The 14,046-nt window shown below is 44.3% G+C and overlaps 1 protein-coding gene across 3 annotated transcripts in view; it reads right to left on the bottom strand.

The window, feature by feature from the left end:
• The window catches only part of mdn1 (midasin AAA ATPase 1), a 279,890-nt gene that overhangs the window by 4,551 nt on the left and 261,293 nt on the right, over nt 1-14,046 (bottom strand). For all 3 annotated transcript variants that reach the window (XM_061900349.1, XM_061900350.1, XM_061900351.1), the window contains exon 101: nt 6,777-6,919. In XM_061900349.1, the coding sequence (XP_061756333.1) occupies nt 6,777-6,919 (143 nt within the window). The remainder of the gene's footprint in view (nt 1-6,776; nt 6,920-14,046) is intronic.

Here is a 14,046-nt window from a genome sequence, read left to right as displayed (position 1 = left end):
AACTGATCAAGGAGCTCTTTGTATTATTAGGTCCATCAGTGCTAAATATTATAAACTTATCACTTTCCTCGGGCACTGTTCCCCTAGCATTCAAAAAAGCGGTTATTCATCCTCTTCTTAAAAGACCTAACCTCGATCCTGACCTCATGGTAAACTACCGACCGGTGTCTCACCTTCCCTTTATTTCAAAAATCCTCGAAAAAATTGTTGCGGAGCAGTTAAATGAACACTTAGCGTCTAACAATCTATGTGAAACCTTTCAATCCGGTTTCAGGGCAAATCACTCCACGGAGACGGCCCTTGCAAAATTGACTAATGATCTATTGCTAACGATGGATTCTGATGCGTCATCTATGTTGCTGCTCCTCGATCTTAGCGCTGCTTTCGATACTGTCGATCATAATATTTTATTAGAACGTATCAAAACACGAATTGGTATGTCCGACTTAGCCCTGTCTTGGTTTAACTCTTATCTTACTGATAGGATGCAGTGTGTCTCCCATAACAATGTGACCTCGGACTACGTTAAGGTAACGTGTGGAGTTCCCCAGGGTTCAGTCCTTGGCCCTGCACTCTTCAGCATCTACATGCTGCCGCTAGGTGACATCATACGCAAATACGGTGTTAGCTTTCACTGTTATGCTGATGACACCCAACTCTACATGCCCCTGAACGCTGACCAACATGCCGGATTGTAGTCAGCTGGAGGCGTGTCTTAATGAAATTAAACAATGGATGTCCTCTAACTTTTTGCAACTCAACGCCAAAAAAACGGAAATGCTGATTATCGGTCCTGCTAGACACCGAACTCTATTTAATAATACAACTCCAACATTTGACAACCAAACAATTAAACAAGGCGACACGGTAAAGAATCTGGGTATTATCTTGGACCCAACTCTCTTCTTTCATCTCCGCAATATAGCTAAAATTCGCTCCATTCTGTCCACTAAAGACGCTGAGATCATTATCCATGCGTTTGTTACGTCTCGTCTCGATTACTGTAACGTATTATTTTCGGGTCTCCCCATGTCTAGCATTAAAAGATTACAGTTGGTACAAAATGCGGCTGCTAGACTTTTGACAAGAACAAGAAAGTTTGATCACATTACGCCTGTACTGGCTCACCTGCACTGGCTTCCTGTGCACTTAAGATGTGACTTTAAGGTTTTACTACTTACGTATAAAATACTACACTGTCTAGCTCCATCCTATCTTGCCGATTGTATTGTACCATATGTCCCGGCAAGAAATCTGCGTTCAAAGGACTCCGGCTTATTAGTGATTCCCAAAGCCCAAAAAAAGTCTGCGGGCTATAGAGCTTTTTCATTTCGGGCTCCAGTACTCTGGAATGCCCTCCCGGTAACAGTTCGAGATGCCACCTCAGTAGAAGCATTTAAGTCTCACCTTAAAACTCATTTGTATACTCTAGCCTTTAAATAGACTCCTTTTTTAGACCAGTTGATCTGCCGTTTCTTTTCTTTTTCTTCTATGTCCCACTCTCCTTTGTGGAGGGAGTCTGGTCCGATCCGGTGGCCATGTACTGCTCGCCTGTGTATCGGCTGGGGACATCTGCGCTGCTGATCCGCCTCCGCTTGGGATGTTTTCCTGCTGGCTCCGCTGTGAACGGGACTCTCGCTGCTGTGTTGGATCCGCTTTGGACTGGACTCTCGCGACTGTGTTGGATCCATTATGGATTGAACTTTCACAGTATCATGTTAGACCCGCTCGACATCCATTGCTTTCCTCCTCTCCAAAGTTCTCATAGTCATCATTGTCACCGACGTCCCACTGGGTCATTATTGTCACCGATGTCCCACCGGGTGTGAGTTTTCCTTGCCCTTATGTGGGCCTACCGAGGATGTCGTAGTGGTTTGTGCAGCCCTTTGAGACACTAGTGTTTTAGGGCTATATAAGTAAACATTGATTGATTGATTGAAATAAGGGTGATATTTGCTTATGTTCTGTCTGATAAGATACTTCTTCTCACTAAGCACATTTTATGTTAGGTAAATTGAGAGCTTTGCCTTGCGGCTCAGCTCCTTCTTCACCACAACGGATCGATACAGCGTCCGCATTACTGAAGACAATGACCGATCCGGCTGTCGATCTCACGATCCACTCTTCCCTCACTCGTGAACAAGACTCAGAGGTACTTCAACTCCACTTGGGGAAGGGTCTCCTCCCCAACCAGGAGATGGCACTCCACCCTTTTCCCGGCAAGAACCATGGACTCGGACTTGGAGGTGCTGATTCTCATCCCACTCGTATGTATATGTAAATCTATTCAGTTATAAACATTCATTCACTTTCTTCTTTCCTTCATGGATCTAAACTTTACCGCTGAGATAGGCTCCAGTGACCCCGAACGGGACAAGCGGTAGAAAATGGATGGATGGACGTTGTAGGTGTATTTATTTCAGTATAAAAGTGTAAAAAGTGTTTTACTTCGGTCATGAAATAATGATAATTTTGTGCCAGGGCATACATTCATTTATATTTAACGCTTAAATCTCTGGAGTCTACATCAACTTCAGATCTATCAGTCATTTCAAAATGTTTTAGTTGTTTTTTTGTTTGTTTTTTGCCCTTTTTCGTCAAACAAAACCATGTTTTGAATGGCAAACAGACAAAATATGCAAAATCTTCCACCAAAGATATTTTTCAAAGTGGAATATTTGATGACGATAGGTCAAAAATTCATGATAACATTGATTTTGAGTCAATATTATTTTTTGAGCAATGACAGTTTGAAAGAAAAAAAAACAGCTTTGTTTTATTAGGTAACATTGCAACTTTTTCTAAAGTACATTTCACCTTTAAGCTTTTATATTTCACTTTTGTTATGTTTTTTTTTTACTTTAATAGTTTTTTTAGAATGTGCCGTGGGCCTTTAAAACATCGAGTGGTTAAGAGGGGAGGAGTATATTTACAGCTAGAATTCACCAAGTCAAGTATTTCATATATATATATAATATCCTGAATATATGCAAACGAAACTGTGTTTAGATAATTAATATTTCAAACTTGGATAAATACATCTTAAGGAATATAACATAACTTGGCTTCTGAGAGCTTCAAAATGTAATGAATAAAATGCTAAATTTGTTGATAAACAAGCAATTATTTTAATTATTAAATATGGTCATTTTAAATGAATTATTATGATCATTTAAAATTAATTACTTCAAATATGTTTATTTTAATGTATAATTCTATGGCTGGATGTAATAAGGAGTGAGAAAAAATACAAATAAAAATACAATTAATTTCGATGTTTTTAGCAAAAAATAGTAAAAATGTATTCTTTTTTTTTTAAATTAATAAATATACATATTTTTAGGTAAGATAAATATAATAATACAATTTATCTCTAGTCTGGATGATTTAGTTCTTGACACCCATGTTGTCCTCCCGTCTCTTCCCCAAGGATGGCTCCATCAGCTGGGTAAACGCCTGGAGATGCCCTACGGAAGTGGTCCCCAACCTTTTTGTAACTGCGGACCGGTCAACGCTTGAAATTTTTTCCGACGGAGGTGAATAAAAAAATACAATCATGTGTGTTTATGGACATACTGTCCCTTGCAGACTGTATTGATATATATTGTAGGAACCAGAAATATTAATAACACAAAGAAACAAACCTTTTGTGTGAATGAGTGTGAATGAGGAAGGGAGGTTTTTTGGGTTGGTGCACTAATTGTAAGTGTATCTTGTGTTTTTTACGTTGATTTAATAAAAAAAAATGTTTTTCTTTTTTTTCTTGTGTGGTCCGGTATAAATCGATCCACGGACCGGTACCGGGCCACGGCCCGGTGGTTGAGGACCACTGCCCTACCTCAACAACACGGTCGGCGGCCCGTCGGTGCGCAGCTCATACATCGCCGCTCTCTACTTCACCCTAAGCGGCCTGACCACCGTCGGCTTTAAATGTGTGCGCCAACACAGATGCCGTGAAGCTCTTCTCCATCTGCACCATGCTCATCGGCGGTAAGCCGGGCGCCTCGTATGGAATAACGTGATTGGGCAGGTACGCTGTTTATATCGTGGGAAAGCGGACGTGAAAAAAGGCTGTCCTTACTCAGGTCCGCATGGAGCTGGAGGAGGCGTGCCCTCCAGCTCCAGTTGAAAACCGGGAGATTTTCGGGAGAATATTTGTCCCGGGAGGTTTTCGGTAGAGGCGCTGAATTTCGGGAGTCTCCCGGAAAATTCGGGAGAGTTGGCAAGTATGAAAAAGAGGTTCGTAAAGAGTTCAAAAAGTGGTCATAAAAGAGTTCAAAAAGAGGTTTTGTAAGAGTTCAAAAAAGAGGTTCGAAAGAGTTCAAAAAGAGGTTGTAAAAGTTCAAAAAGAGGTTTGTAAGAGTTCAAAAAAGAGGTTGGAAAGAGTTCAAAAAGATGTAAGAGAGTTCAAAAAGAGGTTGGTAAAAAAGTTCTAAAAAGAGGTTCGTAAATAGTTCAAAAAAAGGTCGCAAAATAATTCAAAAGAGGTTTGCAAAGAGTTCAAAAAGAGGTCATAAAAGAGTTCATAAAGAGGTGCCTAGAAGGGAGTCAGGCCCTGCTTCCTCTCCCCATTGTAGTTCTGGAGTCCCGACAATATCAGTAGATATTATATTATATTAATATCTTTCTGTGATTACCATACATGAAAGAAACCGAAACCCCTTCATGTTGCTTCCCATCCTACACAATGGAGTTTTACAAGCCTTCTTCTTGGTAGGTTCAAAGACAGCTTTTGGTCTTCTCGCTGGGAACTCATTTCAACACAAAGGTTTTGTGATAACTGAGATAAAATTATTCCAACAATTTTGTTGGGTATTTGGGATCTGCCAAAGTCCCAAAAATTTGCGCGCATCCGCCATTGTAGTACATGCAATAGTCTATAAGCTTCTTATTTTTTCTCTTATTTCTTGTGTGGTATTCATTCTCCACTGCAGCCACTTTGAATACAAAGTAGTGTAAAGTTATAACTTATGTATGTCAGGAGATTCGTTTGTTGTATTGGTAGTAAACTACTAATACAACAAATATGAAGGGGAGAAGACGCTGTCCAAGTGGAGGCACGTAAATAAGACGGCGCATCCTTGAGAAGGGGCTTCAAGAAAAAACACCATTACATGTTAGGTAGGAAGTGTTTTAAATGTAGAAAAAAAATACAATATGACCCCTTTTATGCACCTTATTATTCAGTTTGCGTAATGAAAAAAGACTCAATGGTGCGCCTTACGGTTAGAAAATTACAGTTTTCATAACAGTTATGCATTTTCTTCCACCTCTGTACCCCAAACAAACCAAACCGTGACCTTAAAGGGGAACATTATCACAATTTCAGAAGGGTTAAAACCAATAAAAATCAGTTCCCAGTAGCTTATCTTATTTTTCCAATTTTTTTTTTTTAAATTTTACCCATCATGGAATATCCCGAAAACAGGCTTTAAAGTGCCGGATTTTTGTTATCTGTAAATCCACCCGTCCATTTTCCTGTGACGTCACATAGTGATACCAATACAAACAAACATGGCGGATAGAACAGCAAGATATAGCGACATTAACTCGGATTTCAGTGGCTTAAGCGATTCAACAGATTACGCATCTATTGAAACGCATGGTTTGAGTGAGGAGGCAGATATCGAAAACGAAATTGAAGAAGAAACTGAAGCTATTGAGCGAATAGCTACTGTAGCTATTCGGCGATCGCCTTCTAACCAACGATTGCATCTTTTGACCACTGGAGCAACTTAAATTCGTCGATTGGTAAGTGTTTGTTTGGCATTAAATGTGGGTGGAGGGAAAGGCTGGATGCAAATATAGCTACAAATGTACATACAGCTAGCCTAAATAGCAAGTTAGCATCGATTAGCTGGCAGTCATGCCGTGACCAAATATGTCTGATTAGCGCATAAGTCAATAACATCAACAAAACTCCACTTTGTGATTTTGTTGACTTTATCGTTGGAAATGCATCTGCTTTGAGTGTCGCAGGATATCCACACATCTGTCGTAGCATCGCTATTGTCAGTAAAATGTGCAGAGCAAACGAGGGACTTTCGCATCTTTTGACACTGGTGCAACTTGAATCCGTTGATTGGTATGTGTTTGTTTGGCACTAAATGTGGATGGAGGGAAAGGCTGGATGCAAATATAGCTACAAATGAGGCATAATGATGCAATATGTACATACAGCTAGCCTAAATAGCATGTTAGCATCGATTAGCATGCCGTGCTAATCGATGCACACTCCACGTAAGTCAACTTGAATCCGTCCCTGATCGTGTTGTTACACCCTCCGACAACACACCGACGAGGCATGATGTCTCCAAGGTACGGAAAACAGTCGAAAAAACGGAAAATAACAGAGCTGATTTGAATTGTGTGTGTAATGTGTTTGAGAAAATGGCAGATTGCTTCCCATTGTAACGTCACAGGTGAAAGGTCATCGCTCCGACAGCGAACAATTGAAAGGCGTTTAAATCGCCAAATTCACCCTTTTAGAGTTTGGAAATCGGTTAAAAACACATATGGTCTTTTTTCTGCAACATCAAGGTATATACTGACGCTTACATAGGTCTGGTGATAATGTTCCCCTTTAAAAGTGAAGCAGGCACAAACCTTCATGACATCTTGTCACCACCCTAGTACTAGATATTCATCCAAGGATGTACTTAATAAAATTTGCTTAGAATCAATGGATGGATCCACAAATTAATGATAATAAAAACATCTGTACAAAATGTACATCTTGTACGCAGAAAAAAAAGAAGCAAAATACTGTTGCTTACCCGTGAGGAAAGGCTGTCAAGTACCACAAAAATGAGGAACACGTTTGCACTGCGTGCCGCTCGTATTTCCGCCATCACCCGCTCTTTCCCTTCAAGGAACAGTCCTCGACCATCCGACACGACCAGCAGCAGCTGGGACGTCTCTGCGGGGAGAAGTCAACAGTCTTTATGCTTTAAAATGTTTACCATTCAGTTCTATTGATAGCTTAAACCAGGGGTTTGTTGTTTTGTATTGCCCTAGTTATATTGTACATATAAAATGAAACAAAAAAATAAAAATAAAAATGGCACAGTGCACTCCTCTCTGAGCTGCCACCTTATCGTGGTAGAGGAGTTTGCGTGTCCCAATGATCCTAGGAGCTATGTTGTCCGGGGGGCTTTATGCCCCCTGGTAGGGTCTCCCAAGGCAAACAGGTTCTAGGTGAGGGATCAGACAAAGAGCAGTTCGAAGACCTTTATGAAGAAGAAAAAACATGGACCCAGATTTCCGTCGCCCGGACGCGGGTCACCGGGGCCTCCCTCTGGAGCCAGGCCCAGAGGTGGGGCACGATGGCGAGCGCCTGGTGGCCGGGCCTGTTCCCATTGGGCCCGGCCGGGCACAGCCCGAAGAGGCAACGTGGGTCACCCCTCCAATGGGCTCAACACCCATGGCAGGGGCCATAGAGGTCGGGTGCAATGTGAGCTGGGCGGAAGCCGAAGGCAGGGCACTTGGCGGTCCGATCCTCGGCTACAGAAGCTAGCTCTTGGGACGTGGAACGTCACCTCACTGGGGGTGAAAGAGCCTGGGCTAGTGCGCGAAGTTGAGAAGTTCCGGCTGGATATAGTCGGACTCACTTCGACGCACCGCAAGGGCTCTGGAACCACTTCTCTCGAGAGGGACTGGACCCTCTTCCACTCTGGCGTTGCCGGCAGTGAGAGGCGACGGGCTGGTGTGACAATTCTTGTTTCCCCCCGGCTCAAAGCCTGCACGTTGGAGTTTAACCCGGTGGACGAAAGGGTAGCCTCCCTCCGCCTTCGGGTGGGGGGACGGGTCCTGACTGTTGTTTGTGCTTATGCACCAAACAGCAGTTCAGAGTACCCACCCTTTTTGGGAGCACTCGAGGGAGTACTGGAAAGTGCTCCCCCGGGTGATTCCCTTGTCCTACTGGGGGATTTCAACGCTCACGTTGGCAACGACAGTGAAACCTGGAGAGGCGTGATTGGGAAGAATGGCCGCCCGGATCTGAACCAGAGTGGTGTTTTGTTATTGGACTTTTGTGCTCGTCACAGTTTGTCCATAACAAACACCATGTTCAAACATAAGGGTGTCCATATGTGCACTTGGCACCAGGACACCCTAGGCCGCAGTTCCATGATCGACTTTGTAGTTGTGTCATCGGATTTGCAGCCTTATGTTTTGGAAACTCGGGTGATCACCACCACCTGGTGGTGAGTTGGCTGCGATGGTGGGGGAGGATGCCGGACAGACCTGGGAGGCCCAAACGCATTGTGAGGGTCTGCTGGGAACGTCTGGTAGAGTCTCCTGTCAGAGAAAGTTTCAATTCCCACCTCCGGAAGAACTTTGAACATGTCACGAGGGAGGTGCTGGACATTGAGTCCGAGTGGACCATGTTCCGGACCTCTATTGTCGAGGCGGCTGATCGGAGCTCTGGCCGCAAGGTAGTTGGTGCTTGTCGGGGCGGCAATCCTAAAACCCCTTGATGGACACCAGCGGTGAGGGATGCCGTCAAGCTGAAGAAGGAGTCCTATCGGGTCCTTTTGGCTCATAGGACTCCGGAGGCAGTGGACAGGTACCGACAAGCCAAGCGGTGTGCAGCTTCAGCGGTCGCGGAGGCAAAAACTCGGACATGGGAGGAGTTCGGGGAAGCCATGGAAAACGACTTCCGGACGGCTTCAAAGCGATTCTGGACCACCGTCCGCCGCCTCAGGAAGGGGGAGCAGTGCACTATCAACACCGTGTATGGTGCGGATGGTGTTCTGCTGACCTGGACTGCGGATGTTGTGGGTAGGTGGAAGGAATACTTCGAAGACCTCCTCAATCCCAACAACACATCTTCCTATGAGGAAGCAGTGCCTGGGGAATCTGTGATGGACTCTCCTATTTCTGGGGCTGAGGTCGCTGAGGTAGTTAAAAAGCTCCTCGGTGGCAAGGCCCCGGGGGTGGATGAGGTCCGCCCGGAGTTCCTTAAGGCTCTGGATGCTGTGGGGCTGTCTTGGTTGACAAGACTCTGCAGCATCGCGTGGACATCGGGGGCGGTACCTCTGGATTGGCAAACCGGGGTGGTGGTTCCTCTCTTTAAGAAGGGGGACCGGAGGGTGTGTTCCAACTATCGTGGGATCACACTCCTCAGCCTTCCCGGTAAGGTATATTCAGGTGTACTGGAGAGGAGGCTACGCCGGATAGTCGAACCTCGGATTCAGGAGGAACAGTGTGGTTTTCGTCCTGGTCTTGGAACTGTGGACCAGCTCTATACTCTCGGCAGGGTTCTTGAGGGTGCATGGGAGTTTGCCCAACCAGTCTACATGTGCTTTGTGGACTTGGAGAAGGCATTCGACCGTGTCCCTCGGGAAGTCCTGTGGGGAGTGCTCAGAGAGTATGGGGTATCAGACTGTCTTATTGTGGCGGTCCGATCCCTGTACGATCAATGTCACAGCTTGGTCCGCATTGCCGGCAGTAAGTCGAACACATTTCCAGTGAGGGTTGGACTCCGCCAAGGCTGTCCTTTGTCACCGATTCTGTTCATAACTTTTATGGACAGAATTTCTAGGCGCTGTCAAGGCGTTGAGGGGTTCCGGTTTGGTGTCGCAGGATTAGGTCTCTGCTTTTTGCAGATGATGTGGTCCTGATGGCTTCATCTGACCGGGATCTTCAGCTCTCACTGGATCGGTTCGCAGCCGAGTGTGAAGCGACCGCAATGAGAATCAGCACCTCCAAGTCCGAGTCCATGGTTCTCGCCCGGAAAAGGGTGGAATGCCATCTCCGGGTTGGGGAGGAGACCCTTCCCCAAGTGGAGGAGTTCAAGTACCTAGGAGTCTTGTTCACGAGTGGGGGAAGAGTGGATCGTGAGATCGACAGGCGGATCGCTGCGGCGTCTTCAGTAATGCGGACGTTGTACCGATCCGTTGTGGTGAAGAAGGAGCTGAGCCGGAAGGCAAAGCTCTCAATTTACAGGTCGATCTACGTTCCCATCCTCACCTATGGTCATGAGCTTTGGGTCATGACCGAAAGGATAAGATCACAGGTACAAGCGGCCGAAATGAGTTTCCTCCGCCGTGTGGCAGGGCTCTCCCTTAGAGATAGGGTGAGAAGCTCTGCCATCCGGGAGGAACTCAAAGTAAAGCAGCTGCTCCTTCACATCGAGAGGAGCCAGATGAAGTGGCTCGGGCATCTGGTCAGGATGCCACCCGAACGGCTCCCTAGGGAGCTGTTTAGGGCACGTCCAACCGGTAGAAGGCCACGGGGAATACCCAGGACACGTTGGGAAGACTATATCTCCCGGCTGGCCTGGGAACGCCTCGGGATCCCCCGGGAAGAGCTAGACGAAGTGGCTGGGGAGAGGGAAGTCTGGGTTTCCCTGCTTTGGCTGTTGCCCCCGCGACCCGACCTCGGATAAGCGGAAGAGGATGGATGGATGGCACAGTGCAAAAAGTCAGTGTTCAAAAACAAGAATTTTTTTTTTTTTTTTAAATTAGGGGTATTTTATTTAAACTGAGCAAAATTATCTGCAGGGTTTTCCGCAGAGCCACCGCCTAAACTAAAGTCTAAATATATATATATATATATATATATGTATATATATATATATATATATATATATATATATATATATATATGTATATATATGTCTTGATTGGATTATCCGGAGAATAGTGCTCGATACCGTGGTAGAGCGCAATATGTAGGTGTGGGAAAAAAATCACAAGACTACTTCATCTCTACAGATCTGTTTCATGAGGGGTTCCCTCAATCATCAGGAGATTTTAATGGAAGCATTCACATACAATGGTTTATATAGAGCACAGAGTGGGTGGGTACAAGCAGGCGTAGGGTGTGGTGATTGGCTCATGTGTTACCTAGGAGGTGTTTCCGCCTGTGGCGGCATGTTGAAATGATTTCACTGCGCTTGTTGAGGGATGATAGCTCTGGATGATATATAATAAACAGTTTCTCTTTTAAGCATAAGTTGCATCTTTTATTACCACTGTTGTAAGGTGTGCTGGATGCAAGAATTTGCCATGTTATTGAATATTCAACATTATTGTCTTTGAGGTTCCAAATGTGTTTGCTGAGTTCGGTAGAATTCTGCAAAGTCTGGTTTCTAAAGGAGGCGTTGTGATTATTCCATCTTGTTTTGAACGCTCCTTCGGTTAATCCTACGTACGTGTCGGATGTGTTAATGTCCTTGCGTATTACCTTTGCTTGGTAAACGACTGATGTCTGTAAGCACCTTCCGTTGAGAGGGCAATCAGGTTTCTTGCGACAGTTACATTCATTATTGGTTTCAGAGTCGTTTAGTCTGGGGGTAGGCAGTCCTTTTGCAATTGCTTTGTTGTGGTTTGAAATGATTTGTTGCATGTTATTCATACGGCTGTAGCTCAATTTAATGTTGTTCTTGTTGAATATTTTTCTTAGGGTGTTGCCTTTGGGGAAGTGTTTGTCGATCAGAGTGAGGAACTTGCGGCCGATGTTGGTTGAGACGTCTTTGCTGAATGGCGGATTGTACCAGATGATGTTGTTTCGTTTTCTGCTCTTTTTTGGTTGGTTTCCTGGGGTGGGTTCATAGGTGAGGGTGAAGTTGTATCCGCTTTCATCAAGTGCTTTCTGGTACGGGGGGGTTGCTTGGTCGAATTCAGCTTTGCTGGATGACAGCATCGATAGCCTTTTATTAATTCCGGTAGGTATTCTTTTCGTGGTGGTGGGTGGGTGGTTGCTGTCGTGGTGCACGTATTGGAGTGTTGTGTTGGGTTTCGTGAATGGTTGGTAGCTGTTATTTCTCAGGTTGAAAGTGACGTCGAGGAAGTTGACGGTTTGCTTGTTGGCTTCAATTGTGATCCGTAGGCCGTTTTCTTTGAAGATTTGGCATATGCGCTTCTTGGTGTTCTCGCTGCTCCTTGGCGAGGCGCGGCACACTGCCAGTCCATCATCACGGTAAATACCAAGGTTCAGGTTGAGGCTAGCAAGCTGGGAGAGGAGGAAACTCCCAACGAGTTCGCACGTTTCTGCTCCGTCAAAACTCCCCATAGTAACGTCAAATGTTGAATTGTTCTTTTTTTGCCATGGTGTACTGTTGTGGATGAGTATGGAGTTCTTTGCGTGGATGATGATGTTTCTTTCGTTGCCTGTGATTGAGTCGTAGTCCGAGGCGAAGTTTAGTGCTTGGGTCAGTAGGTCTTGCGTGATGGAAGGGTAAAATTCTTCGATGTCGAAGGAGATAAAGTTGTGTTGTTTTTTGTCTTGGATGTTGTTGAACCATTTGATTACTGCTGCTGTATTTCTCCATTGGTTGAGTGGTGTTTTGTCCTTGATTTTTGCGTTGATTCTGTCCAGGATTATTTTGCTGATTTTTCCTATTTCGGATTTAGTTGGGTTTATTAGTCGGCATGTTGGGTTATTTGCGAAGTTGGGTTTGTGGTCCTTCAGTGTGATGAAGGCTTCTTTGTTGGCTGTGGCGTCCACCCTGTCCTCAATGTCCAGTTCGGTTGCGATCCGCTTGTTTTCCAGGTGGATGTTCTGTAAAGTGTTGGGTTGCGCTTTTCTGTATGATTTGGTGATGCTTTTGTCCAGTAAAGAGTTATGTTCTGGTATGTCCATTCTGTAGAAGTTTGTGGTTTTATCGGCGGCTATGATGAGGTTGCTTACTTTCTTGATGCGCTCCGTGTCATTTTTCAGCTTGGTGAGGAATGGGTTGCGGGCTGGCTTAAATTTGACTGATTGTATCATTTTGAGCATGTCGTTCTCAAAGTCCTTTAATTCCTTGACTGTGGGTGGGTTCTTGGTAGATTTGAATCCGTAAGTTTCCTTTTGCGTTCCTTTTGTTTCAGGGTGGAGGAAAAAGTGTGCTTTCCACCGCATCCTTCTTAGGAAGTGTTCCGTCTTTTCTATGAGTCTTTGCTTGTAGTCCTTCTGCGCGGGTATGGGAATGTTCTTCGTGGAGTAGTCGATGCTGAACTTTTCCATTTCGGATCGTCGTACAGTGCTCAACAAATGTCAATTTGGAGCGGAATATGTCTTGATTGGATTATCCGGAGAATAGTGCTCGATACCGTGGTAGAGCGCAATATGTACCACAAACCACAACAAAGCAATTGCAAAAGGACTGCCTACCCCCAGACTAAACGACTCTGAAACCAATAATGAATGTAACTGTCGCAAGAAACCTGATTGCCCTCTCAACGGAAGGTGCTTACAGACATCAGTCGTTTACCAAGCAAAGGTAATACGCAAGGACATTAACACATCCGACACGTACGTAGGATTAACCGAAGGAGCGTTCAAAACAAGATGGAATAATCACAACGCCTCCTTTAGAAACCAGACTTTGCAGAATTCTACCGAACTCAGCAAACACATTTGGAACCTCAAAGACAATAATGTTGAATATTCAATAACATGGCAAATTCTTGCATCCAGCACACCTTACAACAGTGGTAATAAAAGATGCAACTTATGCTTAAAAGAGAAACTGTTTATTATATATCATCCAAAGCTATCATCCCTCAACAAGCGCAGTGAAATCATTTCAACATGCCGCCACAGGCGGAAACACCTCCTAGGTAACACATGAGCCAATCACCACACCCTACGCCTGCTTGTACCCACCCACTCTGTGCTCTATATAAACCATTGTATGTGAATGCTTCCATTAAAATCTCCTGATGATTGAGGGAACCCCTCATGAAACAGATCTGTAGAGATGAAGTAGTCTTGTGATTTTTTTCCCACACCTACATATATGTATATATATATATATATATATATATATTGTCCTGTCCCGCGCAAATGTCAGCATGTGGCCCCTTTCAACTCTTTTTTTCAAAGGCGTATTGCAAACGCTTATATACAGTAAGTCATTAATTTGAGTTTGTAAATATTTTGACTTAGAAAATGTTGACTTACTAATGTCTAATATCTCAATATTTTTTTCCTAAAGTAAAAACAAAACAGTGAAACCTGAAATACTAAGTATGTCATTATTTTGACTTAATAAATATTGACATACTTAGTATCTCAGATAACTTGGACTGTTTTGTGTTTTGTTTTTACTTTAAT

This window comes from Nerophis ophidion, linkage group LG05, assembly GCF_033978795.1.
Source record: "Nerophis ophidion isolate RoL-2023_Sa linkage group LG05, RoL_Noph_v1.0, whole genome shotgun sequence".
NCBI lineage: Eukaryota > Metazoa > Chordata > Actinopteri > Syngnathiformes > Syngnathidae > Nerophis > Nerophis ophidion.
Note: the sequence above shows the minus strand (reverse complement) of the source record. Positions and strands in the feature narration are given on the sequence as shown.